This window comes from Acanthopagrus latus, chromosome 1, assembly GCF_904848185.1.
Source record: "Acanthopagrus latus isolate v.2019 chromosome 1, fAcaLat1.1, whole genome shotgun sequence".
In the NCBI taxonomy this organism is placed as follows: domain Eukaryota; kingdom Metazoa; phylum Chordata; class Actinopteri; order Spariformes; family Sparidae; genus Acanthopagrus; species Acanthopagrus latus.
The window spans coordinates 6,360,579-6,381,002 of NC_051039.1; the positions used below are offsets into that span (position 1 = coordinate 6,360,579).

The 20,424-nt window shown below is 44.4% G+C and overlaps 1 protein-coding gene across 6 annotated transcripts in view; it reads left to right on the forward strand.

Moving 5' to 3' along the window:
• The window catches only part of LOC119027611 (noelin-2-like), a 44,265-nt gene that overhangs the window by 7,296 nt on the left and 16,545 nt on the right, over positions 1 to 20,424 (forward strand). For all 6 annotated transcript variants that reach the window (XR_005077432.1, XM_037112995.1, XM_037113000.1 and 3 more), the window contains 3 exons: positions 9,127 to 9,276; positions 13,069 to 13,224; positions 20,195 to 20,414. Coding sequence is in view for 5 of the 6 variants with exons in the window: in XM_037112995.1 (XP_036968890.1) it covers positions 9,127 to 9,276; positions 13,069 to 13,224; positions 20,195 to 20,414 (526 nt within the window). In the remaining variant the exon portion in view is untranslated. The remainder of the gene's footprint in view (positions 1 to 9,126; positions 9,277 to 13,068; positions 13,225 to 20,194; positions 20,415 to 20,424) is intronic.

A 20,424-nucleotide genomic window follows, 5' to 3' on the forward strand; every position in this document is an offset into this window, starting at 1 on the left:
GGGCCAGAGTCAAAACCGGGAGGGTGGAGGGGGTCAAGGGGAGGGCCAAGGTCCAAACAAACATGAGGGTGGAGGCGAGGACTGGAGCCCACTGGAGTCCAGGGACCAAGGCAAAGGCGCAGGCTCGAACCTGCTGGAGGGCGACGACGAAGACGTAGGCGTGGTCTTGAACTCGCCGGAGGGCGACGACGAAGGCGTAGGCGCGGCCTGGAACTCGCCGGAGGGCGACGACGAAGGCGTAGGCGCAGCCTGGAACTCGCCGGAGGGCGACGACGAAGGCGTAGGCGCAGCCTGGAACTCGCCGGAGGGCGGCGACGAAGGCGTAGGCGCGGCCTGGAACTCGCCGGAGGGCGGCGACGAAGGCGTAGGCACGGCCTGGAACTCGCCGGAGGGCGGCGACGAAGGCGTAGGCGCGGCCTGGAACTCGTCGGAGGGCGGCGACGAAGACATAGGAGCGGCCTGGAACTCACTGGAATCCGGCGACGACGGCGAAGGCGAAGGTGTAGGTGCGGGCTGGGACCCCCTGGAGGCTGGTAACGAAGGCGAAGGCGAAGGCGCGGGCTGGGACCCCCTGGAGGCTGGTAACGAAGGCGAAGGCGAAGGCAAAGGCGTAGGTGCTGCCTGGAACTCGCTGGAGGCTGATGGCGAGGACGTAAGCGCTGGAGGCTGGTGACTGGGGACCACAGGCGTAGGCGAGGGCTGGAACCCGCTGGAGGCTGGCGGCAAAAGCGTGGGCTGAGACCCACAGGTGACCAGACCACTGGCTGGGAAACCCTCCAGGGCCTGGACCGGACCACCGACGGAGTTTTGCCGGGAGCTGGTGGCCTGGGAGCCGATGAAGGGTCTCTGGCAATAAATGACCTCGGCTGGACCCCTGACCGAGGAGCGGGCACTGGACTCGGCCGGGTCTCCGACCGAGGAGCAGGCACTGGACTTGGCGTGGGACTCGGCCAGGCCTCCGACCGAGGTGCAGACACAGGACTTGGCGTGGGACTCGGCCGGGCCTCCGACCGAGGTGCAGACACAAGACTTGGCATGGGACTCGGCCGGGCCTCCGACCGAGGTGCAGGAGCAGGCGCAGGACCTGGCGTGGGACTCGGCCGGGCCTCCGACCGAGGTGCAGGAGCAGGAGCAGGACCTGGCGTGGGACTCGGCCGGGCCTCCGACCGAGGTGCAGGAGCAGGCGCTGGACCTGGCGTGGGACTCGGCCGGGCCTCCGACCGAGGTGCAGGAGCAGGAGCAGGACCTGGCGTGGGACTCGGCCGGGCCTCCGACCGAGGTGCAGGAGCAGGCGCTGGACCTGGCGTGGGACTCGGCCGGGCCTCCGACCGAGGTGCAGGAGCAGGCGCTGGACCTGGCGTGGGCCTCGGCCGGTCCTCCGACCGAGGAGCAGGAACAGGCGCTGGACCTGGCGTGGGCCTCGGCCGGTCCTCCGACCGAGGAGCAGGAACAGGCGCTGGACCTGGCGTGGGCCTCGGCCGGTCCTCCGACCGAGGAGCAGGAACAGGCGCTGGACCTGGCGTGGGCCTCGGCCGGTCCTCCGACCGAGGAGCAGGAACAGGCGCTGGACCTGGCGTGGGCCTCGGCCGGTCCTCCGACCGAGGTGCAGGAACAAGACGTGGCGTGGGCCTCGGCCGGTCCTCCGACCGAGGTGCAGGAACAAGACGTGGCGTGGGCCTCGGCCGGTCCTCCGACCGAGGTGCATGAACAAGACGTGGCGTGGGCCTCGGCCGGTCCTCCGACCGAGGTGCATGAACAAGACGTGGCGTGGGCCTCGGCCGGTCCTCCGACCGAGGTGCATGAACTGGCCTCGGCCGGTCCTCCGACCGAGGTGCAGGAACTGGCCTCGGCCGGTCCTCCGACCGAGGTGCAGGTACAGGCCTCGGCCGGTCCTCCGACCGAGGTGCAGGTACAGGCCTCATCTGGACCGCCGACTGAAAACCACTGGCTGGTGTCGACCGGACCGCCGACTGGGGGCCACTGGCTGGTGTCGACCGGACCGCCGACTGGGGGCCACTGGCTGGTGTCGACGGGGTAGAGACTGAGGCCTGGACTGGGAGCTCGGCTGTGGCTGAGGCTGAGGCCTGGGCAGGAAGCTCGGCTGTGGCTGAAGCTGCGGCCTGGGCAGGAAGCTCGGCTGTGGCTGAAGCTGCGGCCTGGGCAGGAAGCTCGGCTGTGGCTGCGACCTGGGCTGGAAGCTCGGCTGTGGCTGTGGCCTGGGCTGGAAGCTCGGCTGTGGCTGCGGCCTGGGCTGGAAGCTCGGCTGTGGCTGCGGCCTGGGCTGGAAGCTCGGCTGTGGCTGTGGCCTGGACTGGAAGCTCGGCTGTGGCTGCGGCCTGGGCTGGAAGCTCGGCTGTGGCTACGGCTGGGACTGCGGCCTGGGCTGGGTGCTTAGCTGTGGCTGTGGCCTGGGCTGAGAGCTCGGCTGTGGCTGAAGCTGCGGCCTGGGCTGGAAGCTCGACTGTGGCTGCGGCTGTGGCCTGGGCTGGAAGCTCGACTGTGGCTGCGGCTGTGGCCTGGGCTGGAAGCTCGACTGTGGCTGCGGCTGTGGCCTGGGCTGGAAGCTCGACTGTGGCTGCGGCTGTGGCCTGGGCTGGAAGCTCGACTGTGGCTGCGGCTGTGGCCTGGGCTTGGAGTTCGGCTGTGGCTGTGGCTGAAGCGGCGGCCTGTGCTGAGAGCTCGGCTGTGGCTGAGGCTGTGGCCTGGGCTGGAAGCTCGGCTGTGGCATGGGCTGATAGCTTGGCAGTGGCTGTAGCCACCAAGGCCTTTCTGAGGTTATCTAGGTCCGCTATAACCTGTGCGACCCAAGGGAGTTCTTTTAACCAAGGCCTGATATCCAGTTCATGGTTATAGTCTGCTATGGCCTTTAGCTTCTCCCCTGTGTTAGCCTTGCCGCTCAATATCTCCATCATCTTGTTCCCTAGCCTACAAATAAGTACACTGTCTGGTGGGTCCATTTTTGGCCCAGTCATTCTGTCAGGTTGGGGTAAAGGGAAAACTATGAAAGGGAAAGGTGGATCCAAATGCAGTGACACCGGAGGCAAAATCAGGAGAACAAAAAGCGAGCTTTTATTTAAAGCTGTTACAAAAAAACCAAAAGCAGACCAAAAGAGCAAAAGGCAAAGTAGCAAACAAAAGATCAAGACAAAGTTCAAACCAAAATTCAAAGTTCAACATAAACATGAAAAAAAACTCAAAACCAAGACATACCAAAACGGGACTGAAGACTGGAGCATGGAGCATGGAGCATGGAGCATGGAGCATGGAGCATAACACACAAGACAAAATCCACAAGACAGAATCCAAAAAGCACAAGACAGAATCCAAAAAGCACAAGAATACAATGACTGGGCGAGGAGTGAAGGAAACACAGAGACTAAATACACACACTAATGACATGATGAGGCACAGGTGAGGAGAGAGGAGGAAGGAAACCAGGTGAGATAACGAGGGGGAGGAGCACAGAGGAACAGACCAGGAGGGAACAAGACAACAGACAGAGGGAGCCAGAGGGGAGAACTTAAAGGACACATGAGGGCATGGAAGATCAAAACAAGAGACACAAGACATGGAGAAGGCAAAACGAGACACAAGACATGGAGAAAGCAAAACATAACACAAGACAAGATACAAGGATGTAAATCATGAACAAGAAACCAAAAACCAGAAACAAGAACAAAAACAGGAGACATGACAACTTTTAACTAACAATTTGAAGCATTTATTGTATCAATTCCTGTAAAATGTATATCTTAAGTTTTTTTTTACTGTTAAACTAGAAGGCTAAAAGTGATGGATCCAATACTTTTAAACAACTATAAACGTTTTTTTCACTTTTACCTAATACAACTCCTAATCTATAACCTCTTCTTGTTTTAAACAATTTTCCAATTTTTGTCTCTATTTCAACATAACTTTAATACACATGTTTAACTAATGATTACACCTTTTCATTCATACATTTTAGCTGTAACTATCTCAACCATTGATATGTTGCTGTCTGTTTTGACCATTCCCTCCTTACTTTTAGCTATTACACCTGTGAAACCATGACCTTTAGCTAAGTATTTCAACCAGCTGTCAATTAATCTTTATTTTTCTGTTTTAACCATTTTCAGTCTCTTTGATATATTTATTCCAGACACTTAACCATGACCTGAAGTTATTTGTTTTAACAAATTTACACTACTTTGTGTTGTATTTCAGTGGCTTGTCCATAAATAATTATTTTAATCTATTTATTCTAAACATCTCTCACTTACTTTTAGCTGTTAAAAATCCCTGTTTGCTTACTAACCAGTTTCACACTCTGTCAGTCAGCGATATGCAGTCAATAAGAAGATTTTTATTTATTTTTTTTTTTTAATCAATTTGCTTTTGAGATTAGTTGAACTACTCCATAATCCTCTCAGGTTCCCTCTGGCATCTGATGCACCGCTTTCGGTACGAGGAGGGATCATAGACACATTTAGATTTTCTTCCTCTTGTTTGATTATCGAATGCGGTCATAACTTTTCTTGCCTTTATCTGTTCAGTTCTTGCAGGAATTTAGCTCTAACACCTACTTGCTCTCTGTATTTGCACTGATCATAATCAGCTGAGCTGCCTGAGTAGATTTTTATCATTTATTTCCCTCGTGCGAAATGAGCCCTCAGGTGCCGTATGTCCTCCTCCGTTTAATTACACCAAGCAGCCGGCATAAACAATGCTTACATTCTCATCCCATCCACGTCGTCCTGTTTTAAACCCCCCTTGCCCCGTCAGCTTCATTGTAAACAGGACTTCAAGGTTACAACACCAGCAAACCCAGCTGATTGATTTATCAGATGTTTCCCTCCAGGCCTCCACCTCCCCTTCTAGTACCTCCTCTCTCGCCTCCATCCTCCCAACGTCGTCCTCTGTCGTCATTCTGTTTCACGGTTTGTAGGGCAGCTTCACAGTGAGAAGACAGTGACAGGCTGTTTTGTGTCAGGTTGAGCTCAGCCACACTTTTGCATTGTTCTAAAATGCTAGAAACACTAAGTAGGTCAAACCAAAGACCTGGTTAAATCTCACCAAAATAAACTCATGATTTCACATGTGTTCTATTTTAATGTGGCGTGACTTAGTTTTGATGTTTAGACCTCAGGGAACAATTGCTTTCACCTCAGCGCTATCTAATGAGTTCCCACATTACCTAAAAGATTAAAAAAAGAAAATGTATCATTATGTAAAAACTTAGCGGCTTTATTAGAGCTATTGATAAATGAATGTATAGCTTCATACTGCAGCCTTGAAAATCACATCAACCAATGCATGTTGGTCTTAGAAGGTATTTAGATATACTTTAAGGTGCACAAGATGAATTTATTCTACCAAAGTACATCGTGTCTGTTAAAGATTTTAAACTTAGAAGCTGGTGAAGATAAACGTTACTTTTAGAACAGTCTATCCAAATTTCCTCTGGGTTCACCAGCTTTGGTTGCCGCTTGGTCCTGGGCGGGTGGCAGAGTCTGTTTTCAATTTCTTTGCTCAAAAAACATGCCTGCTGCCGCTGGAAACAACGCTATGAGTGAGTGAACCAAAACCGCAGAGTTGCAAGTTGAAAAATCAAAACAATGAGTTGAATTGCTTCACAGATTCACCATAAGCGGTTAATTTAACACACAAGTTGTCATAGTTATTAGTGCTTTAAGTTTTGTCTCCCCATTGTGGCAGTCAGGTTTCACTGCAAGAAGCTTTACTTTACATTGTTGGTGCAGCAACTCCCATCTTCAGTTTGAGAATTTCGATAAAAAAATGTCGCTACAGGTGTGCGGGTGGCAGGGTGTCTCCTCAGAGGCATAATCATCAATGTGTGAGCTCAGTGAGCAATCACTTGAATCTAAAAGACTTCAGTTGCCATACAAAAGTTTCATATTCCAGCTTTAAATTCAAGAGGAAGAAGCCTTCATGGTAGCCCCGTGGCTCAAGTGGGATGTATTTGGTCAAGATTTAGATAACAATTTCAGCTACAGGAATATGTTTTTAGGATATTGAATGCTTTAACGTCTAAAAAACTACTTAAAATCAAGTTTTAGGAATCAACGAGAAGATGGCAGCATACATTACACCTTATCAATTGAGGTTTTCAAGGTAGATTCAGTCATATTTTAATTGCAGTACAATGTGGTATTCAGATGCAACTCAAACTAGAATGGCACTCAGCCAATTAGAATGCATACCTCCGCCAAAGCTCAAAAGTGCCCTTTAATTCAATCTCGCCTTATCCAATTTAAAACGTCATGCCCCTGTCTTGCTTTAAATTTTAAACTGCCTATAACTGCTTACACATAATTGAACTCAATCTGTAACAGTCAACCTTGAGGACAACAAAACAGTGCAGATTAGATGGCATCATAATCTCCATTGTTTTGTTGAAGAACAATAGATTTATAATTAGGATCAGGGTCAAATTGCAGTCACTCATAAATTAAGCCTCAAATGTGCCTTTTTTCACCAAGATCCATGCATCATTCCCTGAGAAATTAACAAAAATGTTGAAAAACAGCCTATTTCACAATCTAAAAGAAAGTCAGGAAATTGTTTTTGGATCCGTCCTGATATCCGGATCTGCACCAGAACTTAATGGGGTCTATTCTGGGCTGAGACCCATCTGAGGTTCATGAAATCTGTTCAGTAGTTTTTGTGAAATCCTGCTGACCAACCAACCAACCAACCAACGGACTCAGATGAAAACATAACCTTCTTGGCGGAGGTAATTAGTAGCTCTGTAATTTATCTCCACAACAATCTTTTTTTGTCGAAAAAAATATATTGCACCAAACCAAAAATATATCCAAGCAACAATATTATACATTTATGCTGAATGTTATGGTTAAAGAACTTATGTTGTTTACACACACACACAAAAAACATTTTGATGAACTCTGTATCTTATATGTAAATTAAATAAGCAGCAGAGAAGGAGCATAGGCTGGCATGAGTATGGACTGTGGGAGTAGAAATCATTTTTTGTGTAGCTTTCTGGGCACTCTGGGGAGCCAGTGACTTTTTGCCAGAGAGAACAGCAGCTCGGCTGAGATGCAGAGGGTGGAAACTCTCCAGATCTGCTGCAAGCTTTCCTGGACACAGACATGTGGGAGATGTCACAGTTGATTTTTAGCTGCGGACGAGAAATATCCAATTTAGACACGGATGACTATGGTGCAGTCAGGAACAATAAAGTGCAAAGAAACATGCACTCTCCTTTTTACAAACCTAAATGGACACTTAAATCACGAAATGAATCCAGTCAGGAGCTCCTGAAGTGCTGCTGAGATTCACCGGCGAGATAGAATTAGACATAAACATTTTAAAAGAAAATGTTTGTGTCCACCCTTCTAACTACAGCATGACCTGAATAACGTGCTGAGAGGCTGAGAGAATGTGTGCTGGGTTAGAAAATGCACAAAAGAAACCGCTTCAGTTCTATGACTCATTGGTCCCTTTGAAAAACACTTCAGAAAAACAGATTCACACGAAAAAATAAATAATGAAACATGCACTTCAGGGGCTTTGAAATGTTGCTTTGGCAGCCACTTTAGTTTTTTGCTTTAAAATAGCTCAGCATGATTTACTGCTCATTAATGTTGAATTGTCTTTCACATGTTCACCCTCACATCAGAATAGAGACATGTTTAACAATTCCTGCACATCCCTCCTATATACTGCAATCCAATATTTGCTTTTTGAGCACTGTGGGAGGCAGTGTGTGTTTCTCCTGAACAGCCTTGTGCTCATGGAGCTTTTGCTGTTTGAACATGATTGAAGCACATGTATCGTGCGTTAATCTTGGTCACAACGACTGGACTGAAAGGGACACATTTTAGACTTTATAGATTTATTCAAGCTCCTGTAGAGACCATATTGACACGGCTGCTATTTTCCTCTGATGTCATACTCAGAAGATGAAGTGCAATACTGCTGTGTTCCTGGGTACAAGTTTTATAATGTCATTTTACAAATTGTTATCATTTCACAACTTCTTAGTTGATCTGCAGTGAAAAATACAAAGAAAAATCCAGAGGTACCTGGGCCATACTGCCAGTTTACTACCAACAGCTATCGTTAGCATTAAACAACTTCCTAGCTAACATTACCATTGAATAGTGTTACACGATACAATAGGAAATGTGTTTATTCATTCTAAAATATCAATACACATCTTGGACACATTTATTGTACCTGAAAGTAAAAGGTGCTGAATGATATCAAGCGGTAATTATTGCTAGGAGGTGGCTGAATGCTAACGTTAGCAACGGGGTCATCAGAGAGTTGTTTTACTTTGGAAAATGGCCCAGATCCCTCTGGATTTCTTTTCTTTAGCTAATCAGTTAGGAAGTGGTGAAATGATAATGAGTTATCAGGTTTCCTACATTTGTGCAACTTCTAACCTGGAACACAGCAACACGACATTTGAGCTTCCCACTCTGAGCATGATGTCAGAGGAAAATGGCCGGTGACAGAAGGTGGGTATATTAGTATTCAGTCAATTTTATAATCAGTATAGCTCAAAGTAATGATTTTTCAAATATTCCATGTTTTGTCTGATCAGTAGTCCAACAGAGATATTTGGTTTTGGATAATTTTGAATAAGCAAGATGTGATTTTTTTTCTTGACAAATTATGTAATCGATTATCTATGTTTGTATGTACTGTATGTACTGACTTATTGTTTGAGAGCTATAAAACAGCTGTGACGGAGTTCAACCAAAAATGAAAATTCAGTGACTATCTACTCAACCCCATGCCAGAAATGTTTTGTGGCACTACAAAACATCACCTGACTTTCCATCAGGATGAAGGTGAGAAGGTAATGACTGGATTTTCTTTCTTGGGTGAACTTAACATTAAAATGGCATAACTGGTTTTGAACTTGATACTTAGGTACAATGCAATTGTTTATTGTGTGTATTTTAGATTCAATAGAAACAGCCTCAGTATCCTCAAAAATGTGAGCTACTGTATTCACAAAATGCAAAACAAACAATTAAATTGCAGAATTTACACTTAGCTTCACTTTGCTGACCTTCTCCACTGTTGAAAGCACAGCGGATGTGTTGTTCCTGCAGCGACATCATTAACGCAGAGCCTGTTTGTGTGCAGGGTTTGTACCCAGGCTCAGAGGAGGGCTGGCAGGTGTACAGCACGGCTTCGGATCCTGACGGCAGGTGTGTTTGCACGGTGGTCGCGCCGGCACGGAACCTCTGCAAACGAGACCCTCGGAGCCGACAACTACGCCTGCTGACTGAACAGGTGTGTGTGTGTGTGTCGTCTGTGTTTGTTTGTGTTTGTCTGACTCCGAGTGCATCTCTGCATGTTTCGGTGGTCAGAATTGTGATGCAGCAAGGGGGAGAGGCAGCGTACTGGAATGAAATATTCACTGGACTGTCTCTTTGTTTTGACACTGGCGGAAACACACATGAACAGACACACACACACACACTCAGGTTTCACTGACAGATGTATCCCTGATACATCAGTAGCTGTATCCTCTAAAGACCCCCAGTCATTCAACATGCCGAAAGAGTTTAAACTCAAAGGAAACACTGACAGATGGGAGGGAAAGAAACACTTTGTTCCATATGTAGGGTGCAGCTCTGCATAGGAGTATTTGTATGCTGATTGTCTACATGTTCATATCAAAGTGTGTGCATATACGCCTGTTTATGTGAGGATATAAAACTGGCTGCGTAGGCACATTTCTCTCAATGTATATGTGCGTCCTGAGAGTGGAATAAAAGTGATTTGTGACAGAAGTAGATGAATTATTGAACACCACCAGAGCGGCAAACATTTCCCAAAGCATGCACTGCCGCAAGGCTCACACATCAGGACATATACAGACTGTATTCTGTAAGTAAAAGTGAACCTAACTAGCCTACAACCTCATGAGGATTATAGCTCTTATTTTCCTTCACTTCTGGTTTCACATCCTAAACTCTCCCCACAGAAAAACAGGTGAGCAAAGAGAAAGGTAGATGAATGCTCTCTTGAACGTCTTCTCATCGCTCCTTGCTCTGTTTCCTGTTGGGAGGCTTCTGTATTTATGAATCTTAATTAGCTCAGCATTTCTCTGGAAGTGACACCTCGATCGTGCTGTGAGTGTGAATGTGTGTGTGCATGTGTGTATTCATGTCTCTGGCCTTGCCCAGCATGTGTTAGAGCGGGAGATGAGTGGGTGTGTTTTTGCCTGAGTGTTTGTTTGTTTGTTTGCGTATCACTTCTGAATATCTGGGCCATTTTTATAATGGATTTTTTTTTCCCCCCACATGTTTGTTTTTCCATTTGGTATCAAAAGATATTTGAAGTATGTGGTAGCATTTCAGGGCGGTTAATGAGGAGAAGCTTGGGGGTGTTTATTTCTATAGAGCTTAACATATTCAAGGTGAGAATCTCATTCTTAAAAGGATCTAATGGAAAGCTCCTTCAAAGAGAAATATGATATGCGTGACTTTGCGTCATGTTGTCATGTCAAGGTGCTTGGAATATTAAATGGGTGATTCATGCTAAATAGAGAGATAACCCAAAAACACAGTCGCTCACAACTCTTTTGATTTTATATGTCAATTTCTGAACCATCTGGCCTTGAGATTTCTGCTGCCTCCAATTTAATATTCAGGTGAGATGCATTTTGTGCACGGTGCTCGCAGCTTTACAAAATTGCATTTAAAAAATGTAGTAGCAATGTGTCTGTCTAGAGTCAGTGACTGCCTTAATTTGGATCAGTCCTTGAAGTGAAACAAGTGCCGGTTTTTCACTCAATACAAGTTGGGGTGGTGTGAAATGGAGAGGGCAGAAAAGGCTTGACAAGTCGCTCTAAGCCAAAGAATGAAATACGCAGGTGCTGCCGGCCAACGTAACCAGATGTGCCATAATTATTGTATATAAACGATAATTTTGCTCTCTGTATGATGCGTTATCTATAATGATCATAAAAATGCGATAATGTGCAATAATCCGACCGTTTTGTGACCCCATAATTAGTTTATTTTAGTCTACACTGCCTCATTTAAGTTAATTTCCTGACCAGGAGTGCAAAATGTGGATCCTGCATCTCACGGGACCTCGTCACAGCTGATCATGCTCAGTGTAGGCTCTGAAGATTAATGTGATTTGCGAGCACGGCTGCCTGACTCAAAGCGATTTCAAGTTGGAGCTAGAACTGTCACATTAAGGGATGCTCTGTTCAAGCCCAGTTATTTATTTTGAATGTGTGTTCTGTAAGATTATACATTTACCCTATTTGTTCTCCTGGTGACTTGACTTGCATCCATAATTTTCCCTTAAATAAGGTAATTTTAAGTCTCTGGTACAAAAGTTTAACATTTTCCATGTGGCAACGCTGGTACTGGCCACTCTTCAGCCACTGATTTGGATGATATACAGTCCTCATTATAAACTTCAGACTGGCTCTACTTTCTGCTAAGGAAATTGTCCCATGAAAACATAATGTAACTTCTGCCTCTGGGTGTCTCGTGAATAAAACTATGAAAACAGTGGACATAGTCTGATGATGCTGTGAAGTGACATCGGACTGAGGAGGTTATGTTTTACGTTTTTTCAAGTTATGTTTAGTCACATTCACCAAATTCCTTAAAGCGACAGGCGACAAAATGAAAAGCAGCGTCACCATGAGTAAAATTCCAGGTTTTGCTTTTGCTTGAAAATTGTTGAAAACATTTGAGATAATGTAAGGACACAATTCAACAAAAGTTCTGTTTGATTTTAAAACATTATGATGCAGATATGTTAAATATAATATCTTTAATCAGTATAACAGTGTGGCTCTTTTGGCAGTGTAAGACTCCTGGTTCAGATGGAAATAATCAAGAACTATTGGACAGATATTTGAACAGATATTTGTGCTCCTCAGAGGTTGAACCCTGAAGACTTTATTTGCTTAACTTTCCTTCTTTGCTCATAAGGCTGATATATTAGGTTTATAGTGAAATAGCCTCTCAACTTCTGGATGGATTGCTTTGAAATTTACTTCAGATATTTCATTAAGTGTGCCCACGGGATATATACTCCTGTTGGCTCTAATAACTTTGGTGATTTCTTCCATTTTCCCCAAGCACCATCATTGGGCCAGAATTTTAAACCGTCCAGTACTAGCAAACAACATTGACATTCCTATCAGTCACAGCTGAACTTAAAGTTTAGTGCTAATTAGCAAACATTAGCTGATTAACAGGGTACCCTCAGATGGTGAACAGGGTAATTATGTTACCTGGGAAGCATCAGCATTATTAGCAGTATCATTAGCTTGCAGAGTACAACCTCACATAGCATTAGGTAGGCCGTAGACTCTTAATCTTGTTGATTTGTCACATACAGATAAGATACCTGCAACAGTATCTCCAAATAATTAAGTCACAGTGACACAGTAATTGAAAACTCATTAGGTCACACAACACCTCTATTCACATACACAGCAAAAGCTGTTAGAAATGATCTAAAACAACAAACAAAATATTAAAAAAAAACAGAATAAATAGTCCCCATATGTTCTGGGGATGAATCTGGCACAGTAGTTTCTAAATGCCATCTCTCAATGCCCTAAGTAGCACACTTAATCCCTATTTTAATTGGGAGGAAGTAGAAATCTCACAGATGGATATCTCCCGGGCAGATACAACCACAACTATCTGCATGGTTAAATACCTCGAGAGGTGTATGTTAGAAATCTGTCTTCCTAGAATTTGGTTGAAACAGCCCTTTAAGTATCCCATCACGTCACTGTGCTGTCATATTGGGAGGCAAACAACAGGTGTTTGGAAACAAATAACAGGTGGCAGCAATCAGACAACAGCCAAAACCAATCAGAAGCATTTTTGGCAATGCGGGACACTAACAATGATCAGTCATTATATGAATCGTGTGTGTGTGTGTGTGTGTGTGTGTGTGTGTGTGTGTGTGTGTGTGTGTGTGTGTGTGTGTGTCTCTCCCTCTCTCTTTGTGTGTGTGTGTGTGTGTGTGTGTGTGTGTGTGTCTCTCCCTCTCTCTTTGTGTGTGTGTGCGTGTGTGTGTGTGTGTTTGTATTAGGTCCAGAATGTGAGTCAGTCCATGGAGGTGGTAGACCTGCGGACATCCAGAGACCTGCAGTATGTCCGAGACTCGGAGCCACTGCTGAGAGGAGTGGACGGACGCTTACACACTTATGTGGCCAACCCACGTGCTCTAACAGCCAAGGGCCTGCAGGTACACACACACACATTCACACACAAATAGACACGCACACAAAAGGCAGACACTCAGACATACCCAGTGTAAGACGGTCGCTGTAGGGAACACATAACCTTTGGTGTGAAAACATTGATTTCACGCATGCCAAGCTGAAGTTTCCTGCCTGCACTCAGACACGCGAGCATCTTTCATGAAGAGACAAAATTTGTCTTGAAGCTGTCAATTCAGTGGCCTCATGTCCGCTGTGTAAAAGTGTCACACAGCTTTGTGCAGAAGGTGCCAGCGAAAGTGCAGCACCACTGCACACATTAAGACTTGGAGCTGTCTGGGACAAAGAAAAAAAAAAAATCTGTCGTCTGTCATTTTAATATTAATGAAGAAATTTACATAATATCAACACACAAAGGCAGAGGGAGTTCATGTAAAACATGCCTTGTTTTTCAGTTTAATGTTTATGTTTTAAATTTGCAGAAAAAGAACATAAGATTAAGATTTCTGTCGGATGAGTATTGGCTTTTGTTAAGGGAATTCTAAATGTATTTCACTTCTTAAATTAGGAGTACTAATCTCATCAGGCTCGGCGCTCTCTGCTGTGACGCTGCTGGCATCCGTCTGTGCCAACAACAAACCAGCAGGCAAGCGGAAGATTATCTCAAGAGCTACAGAGAAAGAAAGGCTGTGTATTTGAGGAATGAGGGGCAAATGATCTGAACGGTTAAATCAGCTGTGACACTGCTGGGTTAGTCTCTGTAATTGGCGGCTCAGGGCTCCAAATGACACTTAAAGGTAGTTAAATCCTGCTCACTGTCTACACCTGCATGTAACTTTTCCCTCGGATTTGGGGACTTGAGTGTCGTTTGACGTCAGTGTGAAAAGTGGGCTAAATGTGTCTGAGAGGAGAAAGTTTTTAGATATCTAGGACAGCGGTCCCCATGTTCATGCAAGACATTATTTTACGGACCGGGAGGGCCGGGGGCTGGATTACACGGTAGTAAAATACAATTATACGGATAATTGCCACCTGATTTGCCTTTTCTTATGTCCAGTCCACTCCATAACTTACTAAGGTAACATACTTTAAGGCCACCATCATTTGCAGTCTCCAGCTGTTGTCCACTCGCTGTCACCACAGCTGCAGCTCAGCCACTTTATCAGCCAACTTGAACACAGTTGTCCTTCTCCCTACATGTAGCTTCCTTTTTCATCATTGGGCCTTCTCGTTTTTCCTTCGCAAAGTAACTCTCTGAAGATGTTTGTTTTCCACTCATTTTAACTAGCTTGAGGGCTTATTTTTGGGTATAACTTGACTGAAACAGGTACTTGTCAACCGCGTCAAGAGGAACAGACGGATGTTATTAAAAGAGAATCCGTTTTTCAAAATAAAAGAACTTACAGAGTGTGATCATCAATATAATGGAAATAAAATAACTTATTTATTCTTCCTCTGTGGCCCGGTGGTTGGGGACCGCTGATCTAGGACACTTGTAATGGTTGTTTCAGCTGCTTCTCAATGACTATATTTCAGCCTGTAGTAAGCACATGCTTCACATTTAACTACAGTTTTATTCTTCAACTTTAAACTATCGGCGACTAGATGTCTTACTCAGGCTTACAGCATTACTGAAAGGTTGTTTCGTCAGATGCTCTCATCAGGCAGGAATAACACACGAGAGCTCGTGTACACATAACATTTCTCTCAAGCAGAAAAGCGCTGGCAGTGCACCTGGGAGCGCTGGGTTGAAGTGCTTGTGCTGTGAGAGAAAAAAAAATGATGCACGTCTATTTTGACTGACATTAGCGGACACTATGGCAACAGAGAGCCGATTACACAGCTAACAACAAGCTTACAACACGTAGGGTGATAAGAGCACGGCGCTCACCAGCAGCACTCTGCGTACGGACGATCTGCTCCCACAAATGGTCCTTTCTGTCTCTGTATGTCCGATGAAGCTCAGAATAGAAAGACACAGCCAGAACAAGCTTCTCCACCTTTCTTCTTGGTTAGCAGGGTGATGAGGCCCATCCAATCTAATATATGAATGGTCGCCCGAGAAAGACCGGCAAACCCCAGCACCCTCCTGAGAACACGTTACGTGGACACAGGCCCTTACACAGTAGAATTATTATCACTGAGTACAGACCAGGAGGAGAACCTTTTAAGGGCCACGGCTTTATGATGCAGTGAGACCATATTTCACTCCTGATACTCTTCAGTGAGGGTGGAGGCGAACGTGTTCACTTCTGGACTTGAATTGATCCTGTTTCATTCATACTGCATAGAATGAAATACATTTTTAATGTCTTAAGGAGAGGAGCTATTGCTCAGCTGCTCAGAGCCGACTGGAGGGTCGAGGGTAAAACCAGAGCTGAGGAATTAACAGTGACATCGGATTCTGCTCTGATCCAGGACTGTTTACTGACGATTGATTTTGACATTTTGGCATTAAGAAGTGGATGTATCTTGTTCCTTTTCATCAGGCTGAATTCAGCAGCGATCTGCTGAGCAGACTACCGTTACTGTTGTTTATAGCTCACCGGATGAAAAATTACTTCTGTCGTATTTCTCTGGGTTTGGGCATTGTTGGAAACCTTTGGGTTAATGTTAGAACACAGCGATTCACTTTGACACATTTTAATGCAAATTCGCTGTGTATTATACCTTTATATTGACAAACATCATGTGTAATTCACGATAGAATTCAAACAAAAAATATTTGTCTCATGATTTTAACTGCTATACATATTTTTTCTGAAATAAGGTCCCATAGTGTTCCATCAGAGGGGGCATGCCTTCTATAAGCTCACAGCCACAACATTATAGAATAATATATCCAATATTTAAAGCATAAGATGTTATATGACCCAGACAGAAGCTCCATAGGAGGTCTGCAATCACAGTCAAACCCGAGGGACAAATTGTTCACACACACACCCACAGACTACTCTCTACTGTACTTCCCCAAATAAAGAGAATTTCCGGCTCCACATAAATCCATTCTGCCTTTCATCTTCTGCTGAGCATTTTCTTAACAACATCATGGGGCTCTGGGGTCTGTTTTTAAGTTTTTATGCAGTTAGTTTATGTGTGTGTGTGTGTGTGTGTGTGTGTGTGTGTGTGTGTGTGTGTGTGTGTGTGTGTGTGTGTGTGTGTGTGTGTGTGTGTGTGTGTGTGTGCGTGTGTGTGTGCATGTTTGTTGCTCCTTGGGGGTTTTCACAGTCATAAGCTTTTGCCTTTGCACTGAGAGGCAAAACTGGTGAATATTTATGCGATGTGCAGCTACAGTAAGTTTATCAATAACTAAACAGTATTTTCAGTCCGTTGGGGGGAAAGACAAGCAGGAAGATGGAGAAGGAGAGGTCAAACAGAGAGATTAAGACAAACAGGTATGTGGATTGATTGAGAGTTTAAGAGAGGGATGAAGGAGAACTGGGGAGAAAATTAGGAAAAAAATGTCTGATGGCATATTACCACTTTTCCCTGTGGGTGTCGGGGATGAGAGGAATGAGCAAAGTGAAGTTAGAGGGGAGTTAAAGGTTAGACAGAGAGAGGAGTCGAGATAAAAGACAGAGAGATTAGCGAGAGGTGAAGATGTAGGAGGAGACATGGCAGGGGAGGGATTAGCCAGGTAAAGTGTTTACTATCTAACAGGCTGTGACATTTTCAGCATTTTGTCAAGAGTGATTTTAATACATATTAATGAACTTACATTTATATGCAAATCATGATGTCAGTACCAATCAGCGAGAATGAAGTTGCCAAATTTAAGGTCAACTCAAGCATGCAAAAAAATTTGTGCTGAAACTGCTTCGGAAAATGTTTTGAAGCGTCGTCAGAAAAGCATTTAGGTCCTGATTTGAAGATAGCAGGGGAGGGATTAGACACAAAGTGTTTGACTGACTGCCAAGCCTGTTTCCTGGATGCGTTGTTGTGTTTGCGTGCGGGGGTATGAGATGTTCTGAGGAGATGATAACGTTTTTGTCTTCGCCTTTGACACTTCTTTTAATCCTTCTCCTTTTTCCCCATATCAAATCCAACTCCTCTCTCTGTACAGCTGAACGTTTTTTTTAGGAGGGATTTGAAAGTAAGAAGACATCTCAGTGTTGAGGCTAAAATATAAAAAATAAAAGGGGTGTCTGAGGATAACCCTTTATCCTCCTTCTCAACACGCAGCTGTGTCATATATATAATCCATATGGTAAATGCTGATCTTCTTTTTAAACAGCAGGAAAAGATGGTTCTCTCCATTCGCTCTGACTCGAATGTCTCCAGTGTGAGACCATTTCTAAAAGATCTTTATAAAAAAAATCAATAAATAAACAAAAACAGCCATTATCTTCTCACCCACATGCGGATGACATTTCTTGAGCTTCACAGCAAAACCATGTGCCAGTATTCCCCTGAACAACTGAAGTAGATAAAGACTTGTTTTAAGACACATAAGGAGAAAAAAAACAAAATCTCCAAAAATTGATTTGAAAAGATGATATTTACATCCAAAATCTTTACTGTAGCTGCTAAGTTAAGAGCATAACCACGTACCCCTTCTGAAGTGGGTGCACAGGCTCAACTGTCCATCCAATAATGCCATTTCACATCAATTTGAGATCGTGTGGATGCCATTTTATGTTTTTTTTATTAAAAAATTCTTCAATACTTCAGTCATCTTGAGAGCTGTTTTGCTCTCAAGCTCCAAAACTGTTCTGTGGATTATGAAATTTAACCTGACTTTAGTGGATAGACACAGAATTTTCATTTTTGGGTGAACATTTCCCTCAACTGGTCTTAAACTGTGGATGGCCGGCAAAATGCAAAATTCAAAAGAAGAAAAAAAAAAGATTTGTCCATCCATTTTATGCTGTTTATCTGGGTCGCAGCTCCAGTGGAGTGGCTGAAACGTACTTTCCTCCAGCCACATCTTCCATCTCCCCCTGTGGGATTGTGAGTCTTTCCCAGGCCAGATGGAATATGTAGTCCCTCCAGCATGTCCCGGGGACGCTTTCCATTTGGCTAATGTGGCTCCTTCCTGTCTCTTTCTCATGTCTTAGCGCCTCTCAACACATATGACAGAGAAAGATGTGAGGAAGAAAGGAGGGGAGGTAAGGGTGGAAGGGCAATTACTCAGAGAATCTCAACTGTCAAATGTGTAGAAATAATTGAGCAGAAGAAGAAAAAACATTACGCCAAACCAAACACAAAAAACAGCAGGAGCGCTTTTGACCAAAGTCGAGAAAATACAAAAAAGTCAAATCAATTAGATTGTTTGTTTCAGTTTTCAATGTGAGATATCTCTGCCATCTTCCTTGTGCAATAGTCCTTCAGTTTGAGCACACTGCAGAAATGTCCCTCACCCTTTCTTTCTTCCTCCTCCACTGAATTCTGACATTAGAAACTGGAAAATGTTGGAGGGTCCATCTTTTCCATCTGGTGAAGAACTGGTTGCCAGATGGTATTAAGCTGATGCACATCCTCTTGTAGCATGACACATTTTTTTTTCTAAGGTCAGACGATGCATAAGATCTCAAATCCATCAACTGCAAAAATTGGAGGAAATCTTTCCTCCTATTTGAATCTCCTTGCCAGGAGCGTAGCAAATACTGTCATGTTTTTGCTTCATTGGTTGAGATTGACATGGCACGATTCTATGCAAGATATTGCTATTATAGAAATGGAAGTTCCTAGAGTGCCAGAAAAGAATTTGAATAGAGTTTGCCAAAAGCGTTTCAGTGTTGGGCAAAGCCAAAAGATATTTGATACGGTGGATGCTGTTATTCCACAGCGATCACAGCTAGGATCAATATTTGGTATAAGTTCAGCCAATCTCGCTTTAGGATAATGTTTCAATTAATGTGTGTTCTGCCCTGTTAAGATTTGTGCTCCACGAGTCCGTTCTGCCAATGGGCAATTAAAGCTTCAACAGAACAGGATGTGGAGCAACATTTTTTTTTTTTTTTATCCCTAGATAGAAGATATATTTTTATGTTGTAAGACAGTCACTTAGAGGATTAGGTCAGTTTTGATAACCATCATTCATATGGATGCATTTTGGTTTTGTCATAAAAAGATAAACAGTTGTTACTCACTACTCTGTGCCTCATCATCCAACCAGGGGGAGTTATCAGTCTCCAGAAGTGCAAAAAGAAAGTGGGCATGGTGAACAACACGAGTCAGAACCCTTTAAATCCTGCAAGAAATGGTTAAGGAAGGTTTTTTAACTGACAAACAATTATTATATATCTGTTTGTCTGTGAAAGTCCACAAGTAAAATAAGTCTGATTTTTCAGGCTCAGGCTGATATTATAGGATAAGAATAACTGTGGCAGTGCTGCAGTATAGGATTGTATAACTCCCCTTTTCACTAAATGAGCCCAGACGCACTTTGAATGTAAAAGAAGGAGAAAATAAATTAAATTAGGCAAAGTTGCAAGAGATTCGTTCATCATTCATGTTATACACACATCTCATCATTTTTGCTTTATGGATAATGAATAACATTAGCGCTTTTGTTGGCTCTTTTGTTCCTGTTTCCACAAAGTAGTTTTTCTAATCCACAGAATATAAATCATATAAAAACATTGATATTACAGAAATGCAGTTTCACCAACAGACCTCTGACTGTCCCGTATCATCCGACCATTCACTGAACAGATTCACATTGAAGGGGCGCTGCTAAAAATGTCTCCATAGATTACATCAGTGGTTCCTGTGGGAGCCTCCTCTCTCCTCACTCAGTTTCCGGCTCACAGGTTAAAGGATTGAGGATAGAAGCTGGGGAGAAGCATAATTAACTCAGAAACTGGCTTGAATCCATTCTGGGAACTGGGGTTTCCTTGCAGACTTCACAGATCCACAGGGAAGTAGTCAGAATGCAGTGCATGCAGTGGGTTTACTTTAAGCTACCTAACCCATAGGAGAGAAAGATGCATTAGTGTAGGACGTCATCCTCTCTCTCTCTTAATTTTCATCCCATCTTTCATGCACCCACAGGAGTTGAAGGGCCAGATGTCTCAGCTACGGCCCCTTCTGTCAGTGGTGGAGCAGTACAGATTGGACCTGCAGACTCTGGGCACCCTGCGAATGGAGCTCCTCAACTTGTCAATCATCCTGACAGCCATTCAGGAAGAGATTGGAGCGTACGACTATGAGGAGCTTCAGCAGAGGGTTTTACTGCTGGAGACCAGGCTACACAGCTGCATGAACAAACTCGGTGAGTGCTG